The sequence below is a fragment of the Melanotaenia boesemani genome, chromosome 18 (genome assembly GCF_017639745.1).
Source record: "Melanotaenia boesemani isolate fMelBoe1 chromosome 18, fMelBoe1.pri, whole genome shotgun sequence".
NCBI classification, from domain to species: Eukaryota; Metazoa; Chordata; class Actinopteri; order Atheriniformes; family Melanotaeniidae; genus Melanotaenia; species Melanotaenia boesemani.
In genome coordinates this window covers 25,750,001-25,775,853 of record NC_055699.1, presented here as the reverse complement: position 1 = coordinate 25,775,853, position 25,853 = coordinate 25,750,001, and the positions used below count along the sequence as shown (strand labels likewise).

The window sequence follows — 25,853 nt, the reverse complement described above, 5'->3', positions numbered from 1 at the left end:
AGGAAAGAGGGGTCAACCAGCAGCAGAACTAATCCAGGGATTCATGCTGAGAAAGAAGAAGAGAAACACAAATGAATGACAACAATGTACAATATTTCTACATGGAGAGTAAAGTGCATCAGGGGACATCACCCAGCAGCCTCGGCCTATAGCAGCAGGACTAAAGGATGGATCAGGGTCATCAAGCCAGACCTGCTATAAGATTCATCAGGAAGGAAAGTTTGAAGATGATCTGATAGTAGAGAGGGCTCTGATACCTGAAGCCTAGCTGGGAGCTGGTTTCACAGGGAGGGGTTTAATGAACCAGCAGTAAAATGGCAGTCTGACTCCAGTTTGGATGGATGATACTTGTATTTATGTATTATTACAGGCTTTCAGTCACAAAGCCATGTTAGTGGATAAATGACCAAATGACCTCATTCCCAATTTACACAAACATAAAACATACTTTTTGACAGTATTTACACAGTATTTTGTTCTCCATTCACACACTGGGTTCACTGCAGGGATGCAGTAAATATTAATAAATATTTAACCTTTTTTTAAGTAACTTTATGCACCTATTTTTAATGAGACAAAAAAATTATTAAAGGAACAATAATAACATTGTGCCAATGTTTTGAGGGAAAAAAGCAGGAGCAGATGTAGCTGCAGTTGTGGTTTTTCCTTGTTTCATTGAGCTTTTCCTTGAGCTTCTTTGACAGTTACACAAGTTCACGTTTGGATCTTAAAACCATAAAATATGCAGACATGTCCAGTATGGTCTTTGAAATTAATAAAACATGGAGGAATCGTGGTCATAGGAGTGAATGCTCATGAAACTAAAGTAAAATGCACATTTCACATGTATTTGTTATGTTAAATATTCTAATTTCTTTTTGTTTTGTGTGCAGACGGTGGGACATTCAGCATGTTAGAAACAGTGAGGTTGCGTCAAGGAGACAAGGAGGTGAAGGCTGTGAAAATGGAAAGGAGTGCTGCAAAGGGAAATGGGTACCAGAGGGAGCAGAGTGGGGGTGGGTGGAATGGGAAGAGAGGGGCAGCGTGTGCACTGGAGTGAACTGGGGCACCGAGGGAGAGTGGGAACGAAGGATGAAAAGGAAAGGGAGAGGAGGCAAAGGAGAAAAGAAGGGAGCTTTTCACAGTCACGGCATCGTGCTGCTGTCTGCCTGCAGGGAGGATTTTGGTGATTTTGTACATCTTAATGCGTGTGCGTGTTTGCGTGTGCATGTGTTTATGTGTGTGAATTAGCGTGCATGTGTGCAGTTTCAAGGTGCATGTAAATTTGCATGTCTGCGCGTGTGCAACGCTGGTTTGTCAGTGTGAGTAGAAATGAAAAGACGGCATTAATGTGCTCTGGCATCACCTTCACTCTTTCTCCCCAACCCTTCCTCGTCCACCCCCCTCACCTCTCCTACCCACCCTCCTCACCAATCTGATAAGTGGCATGCCTCACGCCGAGCCATCAGCCGATGCTGGATGTCAGCGTGACAGTTGTGCACCCCCCCATCCCTTTCCTCACCCTCCTACCCTCCATCACCCCAGGGGACCTCGTCTGCCTGCTCCTCCCTACAAATGTAAGCCCACTCATGGCTGCACAGAGAGATGTGGGAGGGCAGGGTGTCGAGTGGAAAGGAAGGCAGTGAAAGCTGGAGTGGAGGGATGCTTTCTATCCTTCAGTCTCTATTATTCTTAGGCAGTGAAGGAGCACGCTTGAATTACTGGAGCTTGTGTGTGTATGTATGCGTGTGTGTGTTTGTGTGCATTTATGCATGAGTATGCTTAGAATATGGATAACATGCCACAAAAGCATAACTGCCTTATGTGGAGGGTGAGAGCAGCGAGCCTGGTAGTATGTTTCTGCTCGTGTGGGTGTAAACAGCTGATGGACAATAAGCCTTCTTCATCGTTAGTACACTGACATCACACACACACACACATTTTCGCTGTATAACACAACCCCTCAGCCCCCTCCACGTTCCACAGCACAAACACATGCTCACATATTTTAGTAGTAAGCCACATTTGATTTGAGACAATAATTAGATGCCTTTGCATGTGGGCCCTGACATCTGCTGAATGCAATCTGAGAGAAAATGATAATTGTTCTGCTCTTCTACTGCCTCACTTTTCATAATGTCTGGGCTGAGGTATTAAAGCCAAGCACAAGGCAACGAGTTGTCTGGAGTGATGTGTGAGATGTTATAGAAAGTGGACAGCGATTGAAGCTTAAAGCTTAGTTCAGCGAAGTGGGGAAGGTTTTTCTCCTGTCCATAAGAGCAAGAATCCCCCTCTTGAGAACCTCTCTGGCACCACAGCTGGTGGGGAACTTTTGTGTTTCTGACTTTTGACCTCTTTGTGGAGAGGCTGAGAGCAAACTGTGCCATACCACACCCCCACCCACCCCCTCTTGCCATGGATAAATATTTCAGTGGGAATTTGAGAGTGAACCTTTGCAGCTTATGGCTGCTTTGCCAAGTGCAAAGTCATGCCTCAATATCATCTTCAATTGGCTGCACAGCTAAAAGAAAAATGTCACTGGGGGGCATTTTATAAGGAACAGGTCAGCTTTTTTCTTCCTCTTAGGAGAAACACAGTTCCAGAATAATTCTTCCATTCAGTCTCAGAGCCGATGGATGATCTGTTGACTTTGAAGGGGGCATTTCTGCTAGGTGAGTTCAGTGTGTGACATTCTTGTACCAAAGAGCCCCACCAGGGGGCCAAATATCAACAATGAAGTCCCCTACTGAGAAAATCCAACCAAGAGAATAAGTCAGTAAAAGAAGACGTTTAAGATGTTAATGTTAAAAAGAAAAACAGAGGTGAATCATTTAGGAAAATCTAAGATGGGATTAAGAAAAGGGAGGAGATGATGCTACAAGAATGAGAGATGGCTGGATGGTTAGAGGAGGGGGTTCTGGGTCTGGCTGCACTTCCTCTGCTTTCGGCCACTCGATGCAAATGTGATTGGGCAGCACTGGGCCTCCATCCGACAGCTCTGGAGTAATTAGGTTTAGAATGATCATACAGTGCTCTGAGATAGACCTTGAAGCCTGGGGAGTAGCGTGAAGACTACTGTGTGTGTGCGTGTGGGGGTGTGCTTGTGTGTGTGTGTGTGTGTGAGAGAGTAGAGGTGGTGTTGCACGATGGAGTTAATTGAATCTGAAATCTTGTCGGCCTGAAATGAGATCCACCAATGTCTCTCACGCTGCGTCTCGTGCAGAGGGCTGCAAACATGACTGAATTCATAAAGTGTGTTATTAAAGAGCTCAAATTAAGTGTAGCAGCGCAGTCCTCCATATTCTACCAGGCCTATGACTACTAATGATCCACCCCCAGTGGAATGTCAACCACATACACACCCGGACTCTTCCTCCTCCTCTTCTTCTTCAGCTCTTTTCCTTTCTCCCTCTGCATCATCCCCCTTTTTCATCTGCCATGATGTTGGGAAAGCAAAGTGCTTCCTAACTTCCTCCTAATCTGTTTGATATTTGTTTTTCCCACTTTTGAGACACTTTGATGTTATTTTTCATTGCGTGCCGCATCGCTTTGATCAATCGGAGAAAGGCTTTCTGACACGAGCCAACTCTCGGAGGATAGGCAGATTTGAAAATAATGAGAAAACATTAAAAATACGTGCACGGATCTGAAGAAAGGCACAATCCCATTTTGTTTCTGTAAAAACTACAAATGAATCTGTAATGTCCGCCTGTAATAAATCATATTTAATATGTGTTGGGTCAGAAGAAGAAGGAATTTTAAGGTGAATAAGAAATGGATCCATGCTTGATGTTACAGAGACAGAGGTGAGGAATGCACATGTGAAAATCTATTTATTTTTCCCTGTGTTATGCAAATGATATCTGCCTGCTACAGTAGGAGTCATTACTAGTCTCCTCACTCGTCTACCAGGCTTAGCATAAACAAAATAGAGGCCTTTGGCTGAAATGACCTTTCCCATTTGTGGAATTCCCACCCACTGATGTGCACATGGGTTCGCATATAAGTGAGAATGGGCAGTCAGTGAGAAAGAACTGCTGTGAATGCAGAGAAAGGGAAAAAAAGCTGAGAAAATTGCTTTTGAATTACAAAGGTAATATCAATGGATGTTGAAATACACTTCTGGTTTCCATCAGAAGCAGCCAATTAAAGACAGGGACCATATTTCTCTTGTTCTGTCAGTGTCTTGACATGTGTTACGCAGGTAAAAGAAATGTTTTTTTCTTTTCTTCTTTGCTTTCCAGTCTCTGGTGAACATGTCATAGAGAGACCGATATTTCATTCTGCCCTATGTTTGCCTGAAGAACGCCTAATTGGACTATGCTTCCACAATGTAACATCCTTTCCAGTGAATTCTTACATCAGCTGATACTCTCACCAGCAGATTCACAACAATTCTAGTTCAGGCCCTACATGTATGAATAAACCACTGAGTTTCAGTGTGAGAAGAGGAAACTAAGCTAACACAGCAAAATGAACTAATGTAGCTAGCTGAGCTTACTGAGCCAAGCTAACTGAAGCTAACACAGCTAACTGGGCGAATTTAGCTAAATGAGCTAACTAGGTTAACTGAGCTAGTGTAGCTAACTGATCTAACTGTGGCAAACTGGACTAACTGAGCTAAATGAGTTAATGTAACTAACTGATCTAATTGTAGCTAACTGGACTAACTGAGCTAAATGAGCTAATTAACTTAACTGGTCTAACTGTAGCTAACTGAGCTAACTAGACTAACTGAGCTAATGTAGCTAACTAGGCTAACTGTAGTTAACTGGACTAAGTGAACTGAGCACTTTTAAACACCAGCTTTTCTTGTTCATTTGGCTCCAGAACCGAGAAGAACTCTCAAACTGTTGAAGATAACAGATCACAGCCACGTATGAGCTAGTTCCATATTCTACATGTTACAGTTGATTTCACTTTCATCATCAAGTACCGCAATTCTGTCCATGTTTACCACATCACAGAAATCACTCGGCCCTATTTCTGTTCTAGAGACACAACACAACCACACTGGTTGACCGTCAACAACTCCTGGTTGGGGAATGGGATGCCATCCCACATCTTGACCAGCATGATGTGGAAGACCCAGCTTTTGTGGCTGCCAATGAGTCTTCATCAATACTAAGTGGAAAATGATCAAAGAGTAAAAATGGCCGATATGTTGTTTTTTTCCTTCTTACTGCAGGAGAGTTCAATCTTCCAATCCACCAAGAAACTCCAAAGAACCAGAGTAAACACCAACAGCAGAATATTCCAGGGAATTTTTGTACATTTGTTTTGGCCTCAACTGTGTAGCTCATTCCACACAGTTATCTTCCTAACAAGTTCTACCTGGTTGTAAAAGTGACCGATCAAAATTTCCAACCATGTATAATACAACACCAGCTAGGATTGTTAAAGAGGAGAAATGATCTACCAAACACTAATTTCCCTATTTTCTGCTAAGTGTTATCCTGCTGTCCCAACACTGTTAGTTAGCTTTTTTCAGTGTCATAAAGATATTTCTTTCCATTCCAATTTGATTATTTACTTAAAAGTGATGTAAGCAGCTTGTTTAACTTGATCTACCTTCCTCTTTCAGAAGGTATTTTAACTGTCAGCCTCGTTCAGCTGTAGAAGAGGAGTGTCTGGGGTTATTTATCTAACCTTGCTGGTAATGTACCGTCACTATCCCCGGGACTCCTTTCCTAGCTCATCCTCACTTGTTCACCATTACTGTCACTCCCTCCCTCTTTTCTTTCAATATATCCACACACCCCCCTACCTCCATCCTACCATCATCTTCTCCTGCTGCCCTGGAGATTCATCACGGCATTGACAGAAAGACCTCTCCCGTCTCCCACCGAATGCTTGGAGGGATGTATATCACGGATCAGTGCTTCTACTGTCTCTGATGGACTCACATGCTACGCTGGTGTCGATGTGCGTCCATGCCTGTATTTCAGAGTCTGACGTTTACGAGACAGAAAACCTGCCTCACTTCTCCCTTCACTTTTCCTTTAGGCGAGTATTTGGAAATGAGGCTTTTGAGCAGCCCAAACACATCTGTCTCCAGACTCATCAGCATGCAAATTAATTGGGAAACAATTTCCGAATCAAAGATAATCAAAACAGAAAAAAACAAGAAGCCTGACGAACTAAATTAATTTGAGGTAATCTTGTATGCGGTAGTGTCAATAATTGTAATACTTGCTTTTCCTTTCCCTCACCTACCAATAGTGTAGGATGTTTAAATATGTAGCCAGACCTGTTAGAAACCTCTGATTGGGAGGAGTATCTGCACCCCTGAATTAGTTTGTTTAGCTGTTTCCTTCCTAATGTGGAACTTCAACATCCATAGCTGCAGTTGGCGTCATTAAACGAGCATAGAAACCATCTGCTGAATGTTGAGTGCTTGTGTTTGAGTCATGAGGCAGAATCCGAGCTGAGGACAGAGTGGCAGTGATCAAAATGGCCCATTAGGAATGCAGTGTGCTGTTCTGTATCTGGGTCACAGCCTGAGCCACCTACTGTAGCTCCTCCACAAAGACACGGCAGTACCACCCCTCCTCCCCTTCCATGCACCCGTGTTGTATGTTAGCTGCAAACATGAGGGTGCATGTGTTAATATATACATACTTGCATTTGACTGTTCTTTTTTGCAAAGGATGCAGCAAGCTAGAAATTCAATGACTGATTAACCCTTCAAACTCCAAGCTATTTTATCCAATTTTGGTCCGCTTTTTTCTTTTATTATTATTTTAATCTAAAACTACATGTAGAAGCTGAAGCTTTGAATCCCAGTCAGCATCAGACATGATGTTTCTCACTTTCAGATTATGAGGCTAAAATGATGTAAAATGAATGTATGAATAGATATAGCAGCATAAAGGCCGACCAGAAGAAGAAAGCAGAATTTATTACTAACAGAACTTTGTAGAAATAACACACAGATCAACAGTGACCAAGCCTTTTCTCATCTGCATCATTCTCTCAAGTCTTGGCTTCCAGGAGAAAAAATAGTGGCACTGAAACAAACACACAACAGAAACTATTTCCATGTTTCCACTTTTTCCTCATTTCCAGTTATTTCTACTACTATTTACCTGCTATCCTCACTAAACCAACTCCAGCTCAGCTGCTTTTTGGCGCCACCGTGCATCAGAAACGTCTTCTTGGCTTCATTCCAGCCATAGAGAAGCATTATTTTTCTTCTTTTCAGACACACATAGAACTTTCTGTTCACTGGTTGATCTTTGGCTGCTCCTGAGTGAACATTACGGTTAATCTAAGCTCTCTGATTGGTGGAAAGTTTAACAGGAAGTGGCTTCATCATCATGTCCAGGTCTAAATAGAGGTCTCTTAGCAACATAGTAGTGATAGTGATCTTTTTATGATGAAAATATGGTAAATTATGCTGTTATCATGGATCATTGTGGATTTACCAGATAGAGTCTCTGAATAAAACTACATTTAGTGGCTGGATTGTAAACCTCCTGGACGGGATAGAAATGCCTGGAAAAATTACGTCACCTAATCACCTAAAGGGTAAAATATCCATCACAGTTTACCCCACAGAGCTACACACTACAGCTCCTGAGAAACCTTTGATTATAGGTGATGGCACTCGGAGGCCCCACCTTATCTTGCAGAGTTTCAAGGGTTAACTTGACTTCCCATGATGAAAAATCACAAACACACACACCATCCTGCACAAAGCTTACTTTAATACCTGAACTTCCCTCCGGGCTTCCTTTGTAAACTGTCCTTCAGAAACTCCCTCCTTACTGTTCTCATACACTCTAACAAATGGATGTTGGAATGTGTTTAGACTGTTTATTTGTGTTGTAATGAGAGGCTTTAATCAGGGGTGTCAGGATTTGAAATGTTCCTTTGAGCGCCTGCAAAATCACCCCTCCTTCCTCACACACACACATAAACACACACATACTCCGTGATTTATGTGAAACATTAAAGACTACCATGTTTGGCTGGGCCTTGTCCCTTATATCACTCAGGCTTTTTGAATTATGAAAAAGCTAAGCTGTCCCTTGATACTCACACGTATAAAGATGAAACATACACACACACACACACACATACACATACTTTTTGTAAATATGCATCTGCTTAACCCTGAATAAATAGCGGATCGACCAAATGACTGAATGCAGTTTTTTTCTGTCTTACAAGCACATAAACTAACAAAGTTACAGATTTTAAACGGACCCTTCAAACACTTACGTATTGAGTTCAACGCTTTCTTTGATTCTGAGTTGTTTAAAAGCAGAGAGCATCCTCAGCTATTCACTCTGATGTAATTTCTGGGCCTTGGATGTTGCTGCAGCTCTGTTTTATCTATACTCTTTCTGTCCTCTCTCCATACCAGCAGATTAATTATGAAGCTGGAACATCTTCCAAAAACCTTTCTTTGATTTTTACGAATAATTCTACAAAGAAGCATCGCAGAAGTACAAGTACATTCCGAAAAAGTTGGATTGCTGTGCAAAATGTAAATAAAAAAATAATTTAGATGATGAAACTAAGACATTTTACCATGTGATAGAACATATGAGCTGATAGTGAGTCTGATGACAGCAACACTGAAAGAGACGTTGTCTGGATGGGAGCAGATGTTGCTCTAAAACCTCCATGTACTTTTCAGCATTGATGGAGCTTCACAGATGTGGAAGCTGCCCACGCCATAGACACTAATGCAGCCCCATCCCATCAGAGATGCAGCTGTTCACCTGTCCACTGATAACAAGCTGGATGCTCCCTCTCCTCTTTAGTCTGCAGGACACGCCGTCCATGCTTTCCACAAACTAGTTCACATTTTCATCCAGGTTTCCACTTTGCCTCAGATCATTTTAAATGATCTTTGGTCCAGAGAAGATGGCGCTGTTTCATGATACTGTTCACATCTGGCTTCTTCTTTGCATGATGGAGCTTTAACCTGCATTTGTGGATTTCAGGGTGAACTGTATTTACAGACAGTGAGTCTTCCTGAGTCCATGCAGTCCATTCTGCTTTTAATGCAGAAGATCGCCAGCACCCAGCCTTGCCCCAGCACACAGAGATTCCTTGTAATTCTCTGAATGAAGCTCTGTCTGTCTTTCCTTCTGAGAGACTCTGCCTCTCTGAAATGCTCCTTTTATATCCAGTCATTACATTTTACATAGCATAACCACAGTCTTGGAATCATGGTTGTTAAACTAAATATCTGTAGGCTGGGATTTGGCAGAGTAACAGTTCCATGTGACCCCTCTGCATGCTCCACATATATTCTAAACCTGACCTCTTTGCTTTGTCTCCTTCTCTTCCTTTCAGGGTTTATTTTGTTGTGATAAGCAATGCTTATGAGTATTTCTTTGTCTTTGGTTATGTACTTCATGCAAACTGACAAGTAGACCACCAATGGAGAGTAGTTGTTGATCAGGCCATTGGACACGCATGCAAGCTTGAAATGAAACACTGAGCAACCTAGGAAGATTATTTCTATAAGTGAAGTGTGAAGAGAAAGAGAGACAAAACAAATGGAAGTAGGTCTGACATAGAAAATATCTAAGCTGAGCAACAATTTTCTGACGGTGGGGTGTGGCATCAATTTCCATACATGTGCCAGAAAACCTTTATTTGAATATAATAAACTCCTTATGGTGAACAGGTGAGTAGAAACAGTGATAGGTGAAGGGAAAATGACATTTCAGTAAAATTACCTGAGAAACACAGTTCATATTTCTGAAAATAGTTTTTCTTTTTCAGTATGTTAGTATGGTCAAAGACGGGTTGAAAGGGAGCATTCCCAAACATTATGCTCTCGTCTTTGCTCAGCCAGGAAACCTAAGAAGCGTGGAAGATGCTAGTGAGAATCATTTTTCTTCTGCTTTGCCTGTGGCGCTGTCCCCCTACTGGGGCTCGGCCTGATGTCATGAATAAATGCATGTCATGCCTCCACGGTGCAGAACATGCCACTTTCCCACCCAGGATGAACCATTTCGACTCCTAACCTAATCTTCCTCTCTCCCCGTTGTTTCCCTTTCATTGCTGGAAGACGTAGGACTGACCTCCCTCCAGAGCTAAAGCCAATCAACGACCCCACCTTGTCCTTTCTTGGGAGAAATCAATTGGTTCAATCTGCTCTCGCCCTCGTCAAATGAGGCGAAAGCAGAGAGGTGTCAGATTTTTATGTAGCTTCCAAAAGGCGGTGGACGTTGCAGCTGCATCAGGCTCTTTTAGACAAGCTCACTGTCTTTTATCATGACTTGTAAATCCAGGTTACATCCATTTTAAGCTCCTGTGGAAAATGCTTCCTCAGGATGCATCAACACTCAGGTCTCTGGTTTAAAAGAGGTGTAACTGAGCAGGAAAAAGCCATGACTGACGTTACGGGTTGTGGATAATTAGTTCCGCGGGGAGGGAGATAATCGGCTAGTGGCTGGTGCTTGGAGACAACTCTCTATAACTCCCTGGGGCGGCGGTGCCAAGAAACCAGCGGTGGCAAAGTTATGCTGAGGTCACTCTGATGAACACACATCTTAATGAGCACTCCTTTATTTTCTTTTTCTTCCTTTTTACTCACACAGCTGCAGCATCACTCAGGTCTCATTTTCCAAACAAAGCACTATTTAATTGTATTTTTATAAAGACAACAATGTTCAGAAACCAGGAACTGCTTCATACAGACATGACCTTGAATTATAAAGGTCTTGGTTAAGTAATAATTCATTAATGGATGTGTGTATGTGTGCTTGTTATACATTTTTTTATAATCAATATCACGATAATAAGATTTCTTGGTTTTTTCTCTTAGAGAAGAGGCTGTTCACACTCTATTACCATGAAATTTGAGGGTGGAGACGTCGTTATTTATTTTCCTCTTGACTGCTACTAGTAGTTTCAGGGAATAGGGGCCCAGACACCCCGCCAGACGTCGGTGGGGGACTTCGCTCTGGTAGATATGGATTAACTTTCAGGTTGGCCGAGCAGAAACCGTAATGATTCTCTCTGTCTGCCCTTGAAATTATCTTCTCATCATTTACTTAAATTGATAGATGCAGTCTTTTTTTTCTTTCTGACTTACTGGTTCCATTCACAGGTCTGAATGTTGGAAGAAGCAGGTTAAAGCAGGTGGTCCATTCTGTTCTTTTATTCACCTGAAAACACACATTAAAGGAGATGAAATAAACAGGAATTTCTGCTTTTTGTTTCTCCCTAAGCAACTAACTCTGAGCTACCCTCTATATTCCCTGCAGAAGATGTCAAAACAGATTAGCTTCTCTCAAATCTACTCCCAAGATTAAATGATTGTAACAATCAAACTGGCTTTGAGGCTTTGCATAATTTACTTTTTTCCTCTTTCTGGAGAATCTGCCTGACTTTCTGCTCCTCTGTTGTGTTAGAGCCTTGAAGGATTATTACCCTGTAAATCAATGAAGATGATGTATGAGGCGTCTGCTGCTAGTGGTATAAACCTTTCTGTTATTTGTGATATACGATGATGCATCATATTGAACAGGGTGTGTATTTACTGACTTCTTATCTATTAATAGCACATAGTGAAGTCGGCTTCTCAGTAATTTGTGCCTCATGTGGAAAAGTATTTAAACATATGTCATTTCATGAGACGCTGTCAGCAGATGTCAGATTCAGGAGACTGACTGATTATTTCAGTTTTATCTCCATATCTCTCCATCCTAATGAAGCAGGAATTATATCTGACCATCAAATTATAATTGACATACAGTCCAGATGAGATTTAATAACCAGTCAGCCATCATCGCACCAAGCATTTATGATTAACAGCGGCATTAATAGCTTCATGTTTTCTCAGTCTAGTTGTGGGGATTTCTTTAACCTGCAGCTCATCTCAACATTGTTTATCATCCACCTCTCTGAGTTTTTATTGTTCCTCCTGTCAGCTGGTACAGCTTGCTTAATGCCTAATGCTGGACTGAACCACATAATGTGCTTTATTTACTGTATTTATTTACTGTATTTATTTACTGTATTTGTTTACTGGCCACTTCTAGTAACGGGCTGGACCGCATTCTTAATTCTTGGTGTGATAGATGGAACCAGGTGGTGGAAACCTTCCTCAGAGGTTTTGCTCCATGTTGACATGACAGCATCACACAGTTGCTGCAGGTTTGTCGGCTGCATGCTTTCATGATGTTTCCACCAAATTCTGAGTCTGCCATTCTCCTCTGACGTCTGACATCAATAAGACATCCTGGTCCAGACAACTGCTGCTGACTGAATATTCTCTCTTCTTCAGACCATTCTTTGGAAACCCTAGAGATGGTTGTGTGTGAAAATCCCAGTAAACACTCAGACCAACAACCATGCCACAGTCAAAGTCCCTTAGATCCTCATTGTTCCTCATTCTGATGCTCAGTTTGAACTTCAGCAAGTCTTCTCCATGTCTACATGGCTACATGCTGCCATGTGATTGGCTGTGTTGAACTGCTGGACAGGTAGGGATGATAAACTAGGTGGTGAACACATGATAAAGACATAAAAGGTTAATTCTCTGATAAAGCAGAACAGTACAAAGTCATTCCTTACAACCAGTTTAGGAGGAGGTGCAAGCCAGCAGTGTAAAACATAATGGATGTCATGTCCCCTATCTGCTTTGATCTATGGTGCATGAATCATATTATGTTCAGCATGTGAACACACAACCTAATTAAATGAGCCTATAAAGCATGAAATCATTACAACATGTTGTCCATAAACCCCATAATATAATTACATTTATTGGAGGATGATGTGAGACTTTGTCACTATGTAAACATTAATTGGGCAATCAAGGTTCTAATTGATACTTAAACCAAGATGGTGGGTTATTATAGCCTTCATGCCAAAGGTTTAAGAAATACCACAATTAGAGATAAACTGGAATCCACTTGACAATGTTGAAAGAAGTTTGTTTTACACATCCCTGTATGTCTGCTGGGTTTAGGACATATCATTCCTGCAAAGCTCTGGTATCCCAAACACAAGATGCTTTTACAGGATTTGTAGGTAAACACCATCCAGGCTGCAGGAAACTGTGAGTCAGTCAAGTTCTCTGCAGAATGCAACAAGCATGCAGTGAACATAAACAACCACAGATGAAGTAATTACAGTTGATTCTGGATACAATAAAGGAAGGTTCTCATAGACAACCTGTTGGCGTTGAGCTGGTGACAGCGTGTTTGGAGAAGCTGCTACATAATAATAATCATTAGAAGCACATGATCTGCTGCTCACATGGTGATGTGAATACACTGACCACTCTGGAGTCTGTCAGGGAAGGCCATGATGCTTTAATATGCAATCTTCTAAACCAGTTGTTATTTTCCTGCCACTACCACAAAGCCGTGGACCACCTCCTTGCCCAGTGCTGCCAGCATGCTTGGCTTTATTCTTTCTTTAGAAATGATGCATTCTGGCTGAGTCCTCAATAAAGTCAGAATAACTATCAGTATTTAATCTTTTTTTAAAAAAAATAAGGACTAATCATCTGCTTTGGGACTTGGTTTCAGGCTCCCACAAAGCTGGTTACATATGAACAAAACGTCCAAATGACAGAAAGAGTTGAGTGGAATGCCTCAACTCACCTCTATGTGGCCATGACATTCATTTTAACAATCACACATTCTCTGTGATAAAATATGGAACGAACATTTAGTTACAGAAAACTAAAACTTGCAAAAACAGAGAATAAATGAGAGAAAATGTAGAAAATAGAACTAAAAGTGCTTAATAGTGAACAGAACTGTTTAAACATGGACTTGGTTGTGTTTTATTGTCCATGTTAATCCTTTTTTTTAACTCAAAAACTCAATGATAATCAGCCTACTTATATGAACACATCTGATGACAAACAGAGCAACGGCAGAACAGTGTGGATGTGAGGGCATGTGGCCACAAGTGAGAAGAAATTCAATAACTACAATCACAAACAAAGACTGGATTTTATTGAGTGTTCCACAGCATAACTCGGTGCATTGATTATGATGCTTCACATGGGCTTTTCTGAGTCCCGTTCAGTGTCAGAGAGGGAAGACATTAAGCTCTTCTGTCTCCGTCTCTGAGTTTATTTTTACCTTCCTCTTGGCTGAGCTTTACTTGACAGTTTTCAAAACTTCCTCTGAAAGCTGAAAAATACATCAAACAAGGCTGACTCTAAGCAGGTGGAAGAAATATATTCATAGAATGGGAAACAGCTTCCCTCGTGGATGTTTATTATCTTGAACCTTTGATCAAATAGCTTTTTTGGAAATGACCAGTCTGGGATGCAGTCTCTGGAATGGGCTGTGGTGGAGGATACTAAAAATCCTTGGAGATTCAGAGAAGGCAAATCTGTGCAGCACAGATCTATTACATTACCTGATTAATTAATCAACAAATGGCTCCAGTTAAACTCCATGATTGGGCCGGGAATGCTAATAATAATAATGACTCTGCTATCTATCACTGGAGCAGGTGACAGCTTCCTTCACCGTACTTCAAGGACTTTCATTAACTTCCTGAGGCAAATTCACCTTCTACTCTTCCTTTTCCAAATCCTCCTCACTGTGTTCCATCCATCCCCCTAAAAACCATGAAATAACCTTTAGGGAGACAAACTTCTGCACCCATTTTTTATTTTTTTTCCTCTGGATCAACATCAGTGGAGTAGGGGATTTGTTATAGTGAAACATATTGGCAGATTAAGCTCAGCAAGACCCTGGGCATGAAGGAAGTCTCATAAAAGGCTATTCCCCCATCGCTAGTGGCCTGAAAGGAGGGCCCAGATCAAAGCAGAGGAGGAGAGGGAAAATATAAGGCTACTGGGACCTTTACTGGGTCACTGACAACATGGCTCTCCCCCTCACTTGGAGAAGGTATAGTTCAGGGATGGCCAACGTCGGTCCTCCAGAGCCACAATCCTGCAGGTTTTCCATGCATCCCTGCAACAACACACCTGACTTAAACTAATGAGTCATTGTGCATATCCTTTTAGGTTGTTGGATCCAATTAATTTGAGTCAGGTGTGTTTGTCCAGGGATGCATAGAAAACCTGCAGGATTGTGACGCTTGAGGACCGACGTTGACCATCCCTGGTATAGTTTATTTCAAACATATTCATTTCTGAATAGTAAGATATAAAGATTATTATCAGTGTGTGTTAAAAAATAGCAAAACATCTGTGTGTGCAACATGTCAGTTCCTGGACTGGATTACGGTAAATTTAAGAATGAAAATGATAAACATCAGCTTTATCAGCTTCACCTGTCCAACTACTTATTAACACAAATATCTAATGGGATAAGATCCAGCTGCTAACCAGCAAATCAAACGGCAGCATGTAGTCAAGTCGACATGGTGAAGACGACTTGCTGAGCATCATGATGAGGAAGAAAGGAGATTTAATTGACATTGAATGTGACATGGTTGCTGGTCTGGGATTGTCACACACAACCATCTATATTTTCTCTAATTATCTTTAATTAATTTATTTGTTTGCACAATGGTAAGAAACAGAAAACATAAAGAACAATATATGAAGAATTTATAACATTTAAGTTATTTATCGATCACGTCCCTGGTTGGGGTTTTCATAGAAGAAAAAAAACCTTTGCTATATAAAAACACCATCTACTGACTTTAAAACATACACAGACACTCCAAGAGCAACACAACTGTTGTGACCTTTTACATTTCATAGATGGGAACATTCTTGTTTGGCTTTCAGAAAGTTTCTGACATTTGCTCTGAAAGTTTTAAAATCTGTTTTTCTTTTCATTTCGTTCAGCATTGTGTTCCAGATGGAAAACTGACTGTCCTAATGTGGTTCTGTGGTAGAGATTTTACAACTATTATCGAACAGTTTACAGAGAAAATATCCAGTGAGCAGCAGTTGTCTGGACCAGAATGTCTTGTTGATGTCAGAGGTCAGAGGAGAATGGGCAGACTGGTTGGAGATGATAGAAAGACAACAGGAAGTCAGATAAGCACTGGTTCCAACCAAGATATGCAGAATAGCATCTCTGAATACGCAACACATCCAACCTTGAAGCAGATGGGCTACAGCAGCAGAAGACCACACCGGGTGCCTCCTGTCAGCTAAGAACAGGAAACTGAGGCTACAATTCACACACACTCACCAACACTGGACAATAGAAGATGGAGAAACGTTGCTGGTCTGATGAGTCTCCATTTCAGCTCCACATTCAGATGCTAGGCTCAGAATTTAGTGGAAACATCATGAAAACATCCATCCTGCCTTGGATCAACGCTTCAGGTTGCTGGTGTAATGGTGTGGGGGATATTTTCTTGGCCCACTTTGGTTTAACCACCACAGCCTACCTGAGTATTGTTGCTGACCATGTCCATCCCTTTATGACCACAGTGTAGCATCTTCTGATGCTAAATCCAGCAGGATAATGCACCATGTCACACAGCTCAGATCATCTCCACCTGCTTTCTAGAACATTACAATGAGTTCACTGGACTCCAACACAGTCACCAGATCTCAGTCCAGTAGAGCAGCTTTGGGATGTGGTGGAACGAGAGATTCTCATCATGGATGCAGCCGACAAACCTGCAGCAACTGTGTGATGCTGTCATGTCAACATGGAGCAAAACCTCTGAGGAAGGTTTCTAACACCTGGTTCCATCTATCATAACAAGAATTAAGGCAGTTCTGGAGGAAAAACTGGGGTCCAACCTGGTATTCTGCAATAAAACTCGCACAGATTTAATACATCTGGTTTGCTGAAGTTCCAGATGATTCCAGCATCACTTGCATGCAGCTTGTTGCCTCCTCAAATCCAGATCATGAGCTGTCACTGCTGCTATCACTATGAGCAAACTTTACAGCTCAGGAAGGAAACAAAAGCCCAACATCTCTTTAGAGAAGCTGAGTTTATCTGTTTTCCACTTTTTACTGTCCAATGCGAGGACTTGGCAGTGAGGGAATTCAGAGTAATATTCTGATATGGTTTGATGCATTCTGATTTCATTTATATGATAAAAAAAAGGCAAGTTATTCTTTCAATATTGAATTGGTGCTGAGGGAGACTCCTCCTGGGCCGCATCCACATCTCAAAAAAAAACCTGCAGATTTTGACAGGTTGACACTTTAATTTCCTACACAGTGTTTCTCCTGACTTTCCCAGATAAAGGAAGAAACACGCTCCCATAGAAATATCCACATCAGGCTGGAAATGATCAGTGTCTGGACCTCAGCTACAACCACTCTACTGCTGTGGCTTTTTTGCAGGTTTGGAAAGCACCGGAGGGATGAGCGGTCAGATGACAGGATGGAAAGGAAGAGCTCCAGTAAATCTAAAGTGGAGGACGTGCAGGCATCGGAAGAGGAGACTCGGCAGATGAGGCTTGAACAAGAGAGGTGAGAAACCAGACAGAGCAACACATGGTTCCCAAACCTTTTGAGCCATGACCCCCTAAAAAACATACATTGGTGTTCACAAAACCCTGATTTTAGCAGTTTGAAAACTGTCAGAATCTTCATAAATAATAAGGATAAAAGGGTTTTTTGTGGATTCGAATCACCCCTGTAACAAAGCACCTACATGCATTGATGGAAGCTAAGTGGATCTTGGCTCCCCTGAAAAGCAGAGGAGCTCCCCTAAAGACTTTCAACTACTACTCTAAAGGGGAGCTCCAAAAATCGTCCACTTTCAGGTTACATTTAATTTTTCCATAAGGTTCCGGATGTTTCTTAAAAGTGGGGATGCACTAATACCACAATTCCTTAAATCGCTAGAGCTTTCCGTCCCTGTGTGAGATTTTTCTGATTGTACTTCTTAATGCGCTAACATGCATTAATATATGCATGTACATATAATTCGTGAAGTTGTGGGACGCGCCCGGTGTAGGTACCGGATCTGCTCGGGCCCTGCCGACAATGCCACACTGTATGATTGGCTGAACATTGGCACGATTACGTGGGAGACTGTCTTTGGTCGAGTACAGAAGTAGTTTTTGTGTGTTTTGTAGTTCTTCTACGTAGAAAACAAGGACAACTTCTACAAAGAAATCCATCATTGCCGGTGGAAAGGGACGTACCACAGCCATCTCTAAAAGTTCATAGAGCAGAAACGTCTCTATTCGGTGACGGATGAGCAGCTGTATTACAACCACCAGGGGAAGCTCAGCTTGGTGGTGTTTCAGCTCAAGTTTGCGATGTATTGAGGTGATGCCCGACCCTGCTGAGAGGAGCAGACGCTGCCATCCTCTGAGCTTTCTACCAGCTCATTGCTCACACAGTGTTTCTGTTTTCATGCAGATAAAATACGAACTGATAAAACAATGTGCATTCTTTAATTTTTTAGCAGTTATTAATTGATTTGTTAATGCTTTCAACATTTAAAAGGAAAACATGACATTTGCAACCATTGCTGATATAGTTAACGTGTAATGAGGGGTTTAATGTTAAATGTTTTGACTTTAGGGTGGGAGTTCACTGCTTTTCTATTGATATGTGTATCAGTTTGAAGATGTATTTTTAGATATAAATATTGGAACTGATTTATGGTCCAATAAATAATCCCAGACTGTACACCATGAATACATAAAATAATCTATATACTCAAATTCATTTACGCACATGGGAAAAAAGCAGCTTATATTGCCAATATGTGTTCAATATCTATTGATAGAGACCGCCGAGCAGATCTGACTCTTATACAATTGGGTTTGGCCGAGTGGTGTTGCCTTAGTGTGATGTCATCGACAAGCACCGGGCCCCGAACACGTCTAGTACCTACACCGGAAAAAAGCCTCTCCGGAAAGTTCGACCTACATGTCCAAAATCAGTGTCTTTCGCAAGATAATGCCAAATTCAGATTTTTTAATATGGCATGAGATCTGTGTTATGATTTTTACATTTTTAAAAATGTGGCTGTTTTTATTTGTTTTAATCATTAGATTTTAATAGCTGATATTAAATCTATAAGAGGAAATTTAACAGGAAAGCAGGTTAATCAATATGAGTGTTTATAGTTGTGAGTTTTATTGTAGTAGAATGTTGCTTCTTTAATGGTATTTATGTTGTTTTAACTGTATTTATTATTATACCTTCCCTGGGACCACAGATGGAAATAAATCATGTTCATTTTGAAAAAAAAAACTGATAAAGAATCACAAATTTATTTGATAAATTTAGGCTACGGTCGGAGAGGCCGTATGCGCGGGTTGGCAGCCATGTTTCCGTCAGTCTGCCCCAGGGCAGCTGTGGCTACACAAGTAGCTTACCATCACCAGGTATGAGTGAGGAGTGAATGAATAATGATACACAATGTAAAGAGCTTTGGGTGCCTTGAAAAAGCACTATATAAATCTAATCCATTATTAATATTATTATTATTATTATTATTATTATTATTATTATTTATTCTTATTTTTTTACCTAAAATTATCTTTCAACGCTTGTGGAGATCAGGAAGACCAGTTTAAGGAAAGGCCTGAAAAATGAAGTTAGACCAGAACATAAGACCCCCAAAATGAGAAAAACCTAATTAATCAACGAGGTTGGAAAAATTCAGAGAAAACACTCAGATATCAGTTTGTGAAACGTGCCTTCCTTTTATATAAGTGCATTAAATAGATCATGTATGGATTGTTGTTGTCTGTGCCACTGACCTCCTAATGGTGCTCACAGGTCTCTGTGGGTTTAATGTGATTTAATGGTGCTCGTTACAGCAGTGAAATCAATGTAGCTCAGCATTTGTCTTCTCTTTCTGCTCGCTCAGGTTGTTAATCGCTCAAGAATATGCTGCTCCTTTGTGTCCACCTCTCTTCGCTCTATGTCTTCTGGCATTCTCGGACACTGTGGCCTCCAAACGAAAAGCCATGGCATGGGTTTGGCTGTGCAAACCTCATTCCTCACAGACAAGCCCCATTTAATTCTCTCCATCAGGGAACACAATGTTAGTGGCAGGGTGGATAAAAGATGGCTTGCTGCCTCCATTGTTCTCCACCAGCTAAATGAACTCAGTAATCAAACTGCCGTTGGTAATGACAGCTAATTGAATAGAAACAATAGGGTTTGATAACGCTCCCTCTTATAGTAAGGGAAGAGGAGGGTAAAACACAGACGCACACACTGAAGCATCACAAAGGGCCCCTTCCCTGCTGAATGGAGCATCTGGAGGCCTCACTCTAGATGCTGTGGCACATTTCTTTTTGGTGTTCAGCTATGATTTGTAGGGAAGGTCCGAGAAGTCCCTCTCTCTGGCTGAAGGCCCAACACATTTCCCTCTGCCTGCCCTGGAGACCTGCAGGCCTGCTTCTCCATCCAGATCTGTCCCCATTGAAGCAGCTCCCAAACAACTGTCATGCTAAACAGCAGAATCAACACAGACCCACAGTGGGTATGAGATATGTAAAGCACACGCTCCTCCCAACCATTTAAATCCTGTCCCTGCTTCTTGTGCCTCGCTGCTGTCACCCAAATCATCGTCTGCTGCTTTGTCTTGCAGCACATTTCACATCCCCCGTCTTGTTTGTGTCCGTTCTGCATGTCTGAGCTTCCGATGCAGGGGTGCAACCTAATTCTTTCCTTTTGTACCTGTTCCCAAGTCCCATCACTCAGCCAGGCTGGGATTGTCCCCCAGTTAATGGAAAGGGAATCCTTAGGGAAATCGTGGAGGGTAATAATAAACCAACCTGCCATGAAGCCAAGTCAATATTCAAAGCATTCGGCTTCAGAAAAGGTGACAGCTTATAAGCCCATTAGCTCTTGTTTTTTTGCTGCTTTGTTCTCCCAGGATGGTACATTTGGATTGTTTTAGCTCTGTTCTGATTGATCACGTTGCTGAAATGATGGGTTGAAGCACTCCAGGCTTTGATGGGCCACAGCCAAGCTAACAGCTCAGCTGACATTAGTGATCATTAACTGGAGCAGACAGTTTTGACAGGAGCTTTTGGTGATTCAGAATAGGAGTCAGAGAAGAGGTTAAATGGATTAATACATAAAACCTGCACCTTTTACCCTGCAATAAGGTAGTGATGGTCATATATTTAAAACTTTGACCCTGATAAGATTATTGCAATTGATGGTTTGGCCTGTGTTCCTTGCAGATACAGTCCATTTATGTTAAGTAAAAATATCACCTTGCATTGACATCTAGTCAGCCTCATATGAAGAGTAAATGATGGAGAAGAGAGTGCATAAAATTCTGACTTCATTACATCAGTGCTGTGCATTGCAGCCGTTTGATGAAGGGAAGTTATCTGCATTTGTTTTGCAGAATGTTGGCAGATTCAACACGACTCCAGTGATTGGCTGTTTCATGCCTCATCAAGGCAGAAGTCTAACCTGCCACAATGCTGATAAAGATCAATGCTCAGCCATTATTCTGGCTTCTGGTACCCTGTGGACAGAACCAAAGACATCTTTATCAGACTGGCTCATGTACGGAGAACCTTTGAAACCTCCGACACACTGACTGGATCCCAGTTGAAGGAATGAGCCATCAGGAATGGCAGAGGGGAGACTTATCTCTGAAGGAGCTGGCCCTGAAATTTTTTTTTTTTTTTTTGACTGTTGTGAGTACACAAAGCCAATCTGACATTTTTCCGTCTTCATTTTCTGCCTGGACTGAAGTCCATTTTGTCTCTTCCTCCGCGGCTGCTGATTGTGATGTCCGTTCTCTGTTATCTGCTCGGCTCCGCTTGGCTTCTAATCAGTGGCCGGCAGTCCTCTCTGCCGCTCTTCTTCTTTCCCAGACCAACACAGAGCACATCTCTCCTTTTTTCTCTTTTGTTTGTTGTTAAAACTTCCTGCTGACTCTGGACAAACTAAACCTGACCAGTGTTTCTGAACTGCTCAGCACAATTTGCTTTTGACAAGAAGCAAACCTGGATTGGGGCGTGAGAACTGCCTGTTTTACTTAACAAAAGGAAAAACCTCCATTTTTTTTCCTATACTCAGCATCGAGACACATTGAAAAAGAAATAAAGCAATCTGCTGTAGGCATATCATTTCCTTTCTGTCTTTCTTTTAGTTTTTTTTTCTTTCAGTGATTGTGGTAGCACTGATATCTTTCCACTTTGTCACATCTCATTATTTCAGTTTGCTATCTGAATCTCATTTGCAGACTGAGTTCAAAGGAAGGTCTGACTGGCTGATTGGGAACTGTGATTAGATTTGTAATTATATTGATACCTACAGCAAGCTAATGTGATTATTAACACCAGAAACTTGAACAATTATCTCTGCGATTGTGTTGTTTTGGGACAAGTTTTGAAGGGAAGTTTGTGGTTCTTTTTACAAGCAGCTGTGTGCGGACTCATTTACGGAGCTCTGATTAGATTCAGATCCACTCTGCCCTCCATCTGCACTTCACTACAACGTCAGCTTGTTTTGATGAGGCCGTATTGAAAAGAAAAATCCATTCAAGGCGTCGTAATGTGGAAATAAGAGAGCAAATACATTCTGTTTCATCCACAATAGCAACTGTGCATATTGAAGAGGCATGCTTTCAAACTAGAAAGTGTGCTTACTTTAAAATAAATGAAAGCAAAGACAGCCCCTCCCTTGTGTCCTTTGAGTAAATTGAAGATACTGAGACTTACAAAATGTGGTTCTTCTTTTGGTATTCATGCAGAAATGCTACAGCGTCATCTGGTAGACGAGTCAGTCATGGATTCGGGTCTGATCTTGAATTGGCCTGATGGCCTTGGTATTAGATTGTCTAGACTGTCTGCTTGCCAGAAGGAAATGCCTCTTCAGCCCAGTTTTCTAAAAGGATGGCAAACCCTTCCTTTCACTTCAAGGTGCAAACAATGCAATAAAAATGTTGAGGGGGAGAGCTGAATGATTTTCTTTTGTTTCATCAGGGTAATTAAAATAAAAACCCACTATGGAGTACTTGATTGTCCCCCTTCTTGGGGGTTTCATTAAAAGCTACAGTGCCTTCTTCACTAAAATCTGCTAAGAGGAGGAGAGAGGAGACAGGCTGGTAATTGGGGCTGTACAGTAATAATGTGTTTAGTGTGGGCAGCACTTTCCTCAATGTTAACATGCTGGGCCATTAATTGGCTAATGGACTATATATGGTAGAAAGCAAGGGTGGTCTCTGAGGGGAAAATGGGGAAAGGAGAACAGAGTAGCAGCTGCAGGTTGCCCAAGAAAAACACAGTTAGCAGGTGTGTAAGGTTTGGGGCTAATGAGCAGAAAAATGGTTCTACAGTATGGCACTGTTTCCCACTTCCTGTACTGGTTTCCATGTTTGACATTTTTCCAAATCTTTATGTAAAAGCTTTGACAAACAAGGGAAAGGACCCTGGAGACTGTGGTATGCTTTCAGTGTGTTTGGATAACTAAAACAGCTGGTTTGGAGAAGACTGTGAATTTTGATGAATGTCCAGAAGTCTGACTGATTCTCTTCTTTTACATGGAGACATTTTAAATTGAGGAAATATTTTAAATTTGAGAACCTAACTTGCCAAAAAGTTTAAAGTGTAAATAAAACCAGGATGCAATGATTTCTAAATCTCATCAACCCATATTTTATTCCTAGTAGAATATAAACAACATATCAGATGTTTTTACCATTTGATGGATAAAAATGAGCTGATAGTGAATCTGATGGCAGCAACTCGTCTGTAGAAAGTTGGAACAGGGGCAACAAAAGGTTGTAAAAGTAACTGGTACAATTCAGAAACAACTGGAGGAGCATTTGACAACTAATCAGATTAATTGGCAACAGGTCAGTAACATGACTGGGTATAAAAGGAGCATTTCAGAGAGGCAGAGTCTCTCAGATGGAACGATGGACAGAGGTTCACCAATCTGAGACACACTGGATCTAAAACTGTGAAACAATTACTAAAAAATATCCCTCTTACTTTGAAGATACACCATCTACAGTAGGGGTGCCCAAAGTCGGTCCTCAAGGGCCACTGTCCTGCAGATTTTCCAATGTTTCCTGCTTCAACACACCTGACTCAAATTAAAATAGATCCAATAGCCTTTTAAGTTTTGCAAAATGACTCATCAATTTGAGTCAGGTGGATTTGGAGCAGGGACACATCAAAAACCTGCAGGATTGTGGCCCTTGAGGACCGGAGCTGGGCACCCCTAATCTATAGTGTGGAATATGATTAGACGATTCAGAGAATCAGGAGGAATCTCTGTATGCCTGGGACAAGGCTGGATGCTAGTGATTTCTGCATTTAAAGCAGACATGATTCTCTACTGGAAACCACTGCATGATCACTGTTCACCCTGAAATCCACAAATGCAGGTTAAAGCTCCATCGTGCAAATTCTATATTGCTTTCTGTTTTTTATTTACACTTTAAACAGCATGCCAACTTTTTTATGTGCTGCATTCAAAATGTACAGCTTTGGCTAGTGTTAGTTAAGCCATTACCAAGTCATATATATTTTTTTAGCAATCTTTCTACTTGTTTTAATAAAAACATGTACACTGGTGCTAAATACAAATTTAAAAGGGCACCCAGGTGTTATGATCTGCTCTCTGGGTAATGCATATTGCCAGTAATTGTACTACCTGAGGACCTGAGCGGAGATTACAGGGAGTCAGGTGGCTGAGGCCTTTTGACTTCTTAACAGACGCAACGCCACCAGCCCAGATAACATCCCTGCCTCTGTTTTCAAGACCTACAGTGAAAAGCTTGCCCCAGTAAAATATCATGGATATTTAAAGCTCTATCTGGACCTCTTCAGCTCCCACAGATGTTTCAGAGCTACGTTTCCACCCTTGCTACCTCGACCACATCTAGAAACTCTCCCAAATATTGGAATTCTGCTTCCCAAGTTGGTTTTAAGTAAAGCCTCAGAGTTGTCATCTCCCACATGTGTTGCCTCAGGTACGTTATTATTATGGACAATGCACCATGACTTCTAACAGAATCATCACTTTCTCTATCGCAAGATGACCATCATCATCTTCAGGAGGCACATATTCTCTCCAGAATCAGAGACGCTGATAGCAGAGAAAGTTTTTCATCAACAGTGAAAAAGCATTTCTCTATGTTGCTGCTTTCTTTGTAATCCACTCCACATCATCGACTATGAGCCTCCTCATCGCCTCCGTATGGTGTCTTTCAAACGCCATTTACCCATAAACTTTGAATGGACCCCCCCACCCTCCCTTCCTCTGCCCTCGCCTCCGCCCTCATGTGTTACATTGAAGATTCACATGTCTGCCATCTAGTGGTGTAAAGCAGTAAGAGTTTTAAGTTCTTTTTCTGGATATACAGCCTGGTGCTTCTAGCAGTTTTGTGGTTTTGGCACTTAGAGGGTTAAGCATCCTGAAATATGAGGTCCAGCTTTGCTCTGTGGCTGAACATCTGCTGCAAGGTAGTGGGTAAACCTGTGGAGAGCTGTTTCTTGGTTCTTGCTCTGTACACACCCTTATACTGGCAAATAAGATCCCTCTTATACCCCCTATCATGAGTATCCCATCAGGTGGACGATTCAGGGTGCCTCTCTGCAGGACCAGAGCCGGTCAGCTCCAGGATGATGAGGCCCAAGCCTGCGTCTCATGCCCACTTCTTCATGACAGTCACCTTGATATTAAATGGCAAACATCTTCATGGGACTACATGTTCCCTGAGTCAAGCCTGGGTTGACCACATACCTCCTGGTTTGCTGCTTGGGGGGCCAGCAAGGTCCTTTCCTCTTCACTCAGAGCCACTGGCTACTGCTCTCTGCTGCTGATGCAGTGTTGATGGCTGTGCTCTGGTTCTGGCCCCTAATTCCCAGGTCTTTATGTTGCCACAAACCTTCTGCATCCCACCTCCACTGGACAGATTTTGTGCTTCAGCAGCTAACTCAGGTGTTTACGTTCATATCCTCCCAGGGTACGCTGAGGTCAATGATAAAAACCCTCTTTAGAGTAA

General features: G+C 41.7%; 1 protein-coding gene across 2 annotated transcripts in view; it reads left to right on the top strand.

Annotated features, from left to right (window-relative positions):
* The window catches only part of LOC121629118 (partitioning defective 3 homolog), a 432,758-nt gene that overhangs the window by 311,257 nt on the left and 95,648 nt on the right, over nt 1-25,853 (top strand). For both annotated transcript variants that reach the window (XM_041968670.1, XM_041968671.1), the window contains one exon: nt 17,237-17,365. In XM_041968670.1, the coding sequence (XP_041824604.1) occupies nt 17,237-17,365 (129 nt within the window). The remainder of the gene's footprint in view (nt 1-17,236; nt 17,366-25,853) is intronic.